Source organism: Lolium rigidum, chromosome 2 (assembly GCF_022539505.1).
Source record: "Lolium rigidum isolate FL_2022 chromosome 2, APGP_CSIRO_Lrig_0.1, whole genome shotgun sequence".
Lineage (NCBI taxonomy): Eukaryota > Viridiplantae > Streptophyta > Magnoliopsida > Poales > Poaceae > Lolium > Lolium rigidum.
Genome location: NC_061509.1, coordinates 36,899,472 through 36,901,828, shown reverse-complemented (window position 1 = coordinate 36,901,828; position 2,357 = coordinate 36,899,472). Strand labels below are relative to the sequence as shown.

Here is a 2,357-nt window from a genome sequence, read left to right as displayed (position 1 = left end):
AAGCCACAGGCGCAGGAGATGCGGCGCCAGGGTTCCCTTAATTAGTACCAGTATCCCTTAAACTACTTGCTAATTTTCTCCACTCTCTTCCAGATTTAACGGCAGCTCTCCAAGCTGGAGTAGTTAACTCACTCACTGTTTCTCCATGATTCCGTCAGATGCAAATTGTTTAACTGACAATTGATGTTCTACGATGCCCAAAGGGCAGAATCTTAGTTGTACCTTAGCTAGCACCGGAGAATCGATTGAGAGCTATCAGCCCATTGTCAACTCTCCTGCATCTTGCTATAAGTATCTCGTTAATCGACCCAAGATCCACAACACCACCATCCCCATTACATTGCAAGCAAATCTCGAGAGGTAACAGCTGCTAAGAAGCTTAGCTAGCTCCAAGAGAGGGAAAGATGGAGGTTGAGACTGGGGCTAAGGAGGCCACGGCGAGCAAGTTCACCTTGCCAGTGGACTCGGAGAACAAGGCCAAGTCCTTCCGGCTCTTCTCCTTCGCCAACCCACACATGCGCACCTTCCATCTCTCATGGATTTCCTTCTTCACGTGCTTCGTCTCCACCTTCGCCGCGGCACCCTTGGTGCCTATCATCCGCGACAACCTCAACCTCGCCAAGGCTGACATCGGCAACGCCGGTGTAGCGTCTGTGTCCGGCTCCATCTTCTCTAGGCTTGTCATGGGCGCCGTGTGCGACCTCCTAGGGCCGCGCTACGGCTGCGCCTTCCTCGTCATGCTCGCCGCTCCAACCGTCTTCTGCATGTCACTCATCGATGATGCAGCAGGGTATATCACGGTCCGCTTCCTAATCGGCTTCTCCCTCGCCACGTTCGTGTCGTGCCAGTATTGGATGAGCACCATGTTCAACAGCAAGATCATCGGCACCGTCAATGGGCTGGCGGCAGGGTGGGGCAACATGGGTGGCGGTGCCACGCAACTCATCATGCCCCTCGTCTTCCACGCCATCAAGAAGTGCGGCGCCACAGCCTTCGTTGCATGGCGCATCGCGTACTTTGTGCCGGGGATGATGCACATCATCATGGGGCTACTCGTGCTCACATTGGGGCAAGATCTCCCCGATGGCAACCTCGCAAGCCTCCAAAAGAAAGGAGATATGAAGAAAGACAAGTTTTCCAAGGTCTTGTGGGGTGCTGTCACAAACTACCGGACATGGATCTTCGTCCTCCTCTACGGCTACAGTATGGGTGTTGAGCTCACCACCGACAATGTCATCGCCGAGTACTACTTCGACCACTTCCACCTAGACCTCAGCACCGCTGGCACAATCGCAGCCTGCTTTGGTATGGCCAATCTCGTTGCTCGTCCTGCGGGTGGCTACCTCTCTGACCTTGGTGCTCGCTACTTCGGTATGCGTGCTCGCCTGTGGAACCTCTGGATCCTCCAGACTGCTGGTGGTGCATTTTGCATCTGGCTTGGCCGCGCCACTGCTCTGCCAGCCTCTGTCACCGCCATGGTCCTCTTCTCTGTGTGTGCCCAGGCTGCTTGTGGAGCCACGTTTGGTGTCGCCCCCTTCATCTCTCGGCGGTCTCTCGGTATCATCTCTGGACTGACCGGTGCCGGTGGCAATTTTGGCGCGGGACTCACTCAACTTCTTTTCTTCACATCATCCCAATACTCAACGGGCACGGGACTTCAATACATGGGCATCATGATCATGTGTTGCACGCTTCCTGTTGCGTTTGTGCACTTTCCACAGTGGGGTTCTATGTTTTTCCCAGCCAATGCCAACGCCACCGAGGAAGACTTCTACGCATCCGAGTGGACGAAAGAGGAGAAGAGCGAGGGGCTCCATCTCCCTGGGCAAAAGTTTGCCGAGAACTGCCGCTCGGAGCGCGGTAGGCGCAACATCATCCTCGCCACGTCTGCCACATCACCAAACAACACTCCCCAACATGTATAAGATGTACTCGAGCATTTTCTGTCACTTATGTTTTTACGTGTGATACCCAAGTAATTCTACATACACACGTATGACTTGCCATATATATACACACCGTATATACATACGCCCCGGAGCCCCACGTAATAACATGTAGGGGGATTTAATTACTTTTTGTAGTGTATAGAGCAATATGTATGCCTATCTCTATATATGAACTGAGTGGACGCTTTTGAGCGACGGTTATGCATCACTGTGGATCCGAATCTGGATGAAACAAGTTGAATTTTGATACTCATATCCGTTTAATATGTATGCCCCGGGTTGTTCCCTTCTAAATTTAGATACTTTTGACTAATATGCATGTGCAAGGGTTTGAACAGTGAAGCCTCAGCCTAGATCCAAATTAACCCCACTGACCAAATGCAAAATATATAAATGAAGAAGTCCTTT

General features: G+C 51.9%; 1 protein-coding gene across 1 annotated transcript; it reads left to right on the top strand.

Moving 5' to 3' along the window:
- Nucleotides 1-404: 404 nt before the first annotated feature.
- On the top strand, nucleotides 405-1,925 carry LOC124691581 (high-affinity nitrate transporter 2.1-like). The gene has a single exon (XM_047224872.1). The coding sequence runs from the start codon at nucleotides 405-407 to the stop codon at nucleotides 1,923-1,925; it is 1,521 nt and encodes a 506-aa protein (XP_047080828.1).
- The last annotated feature ends 432 nt before the right edge of the window (nucleotides 1,926-2,357 follow it).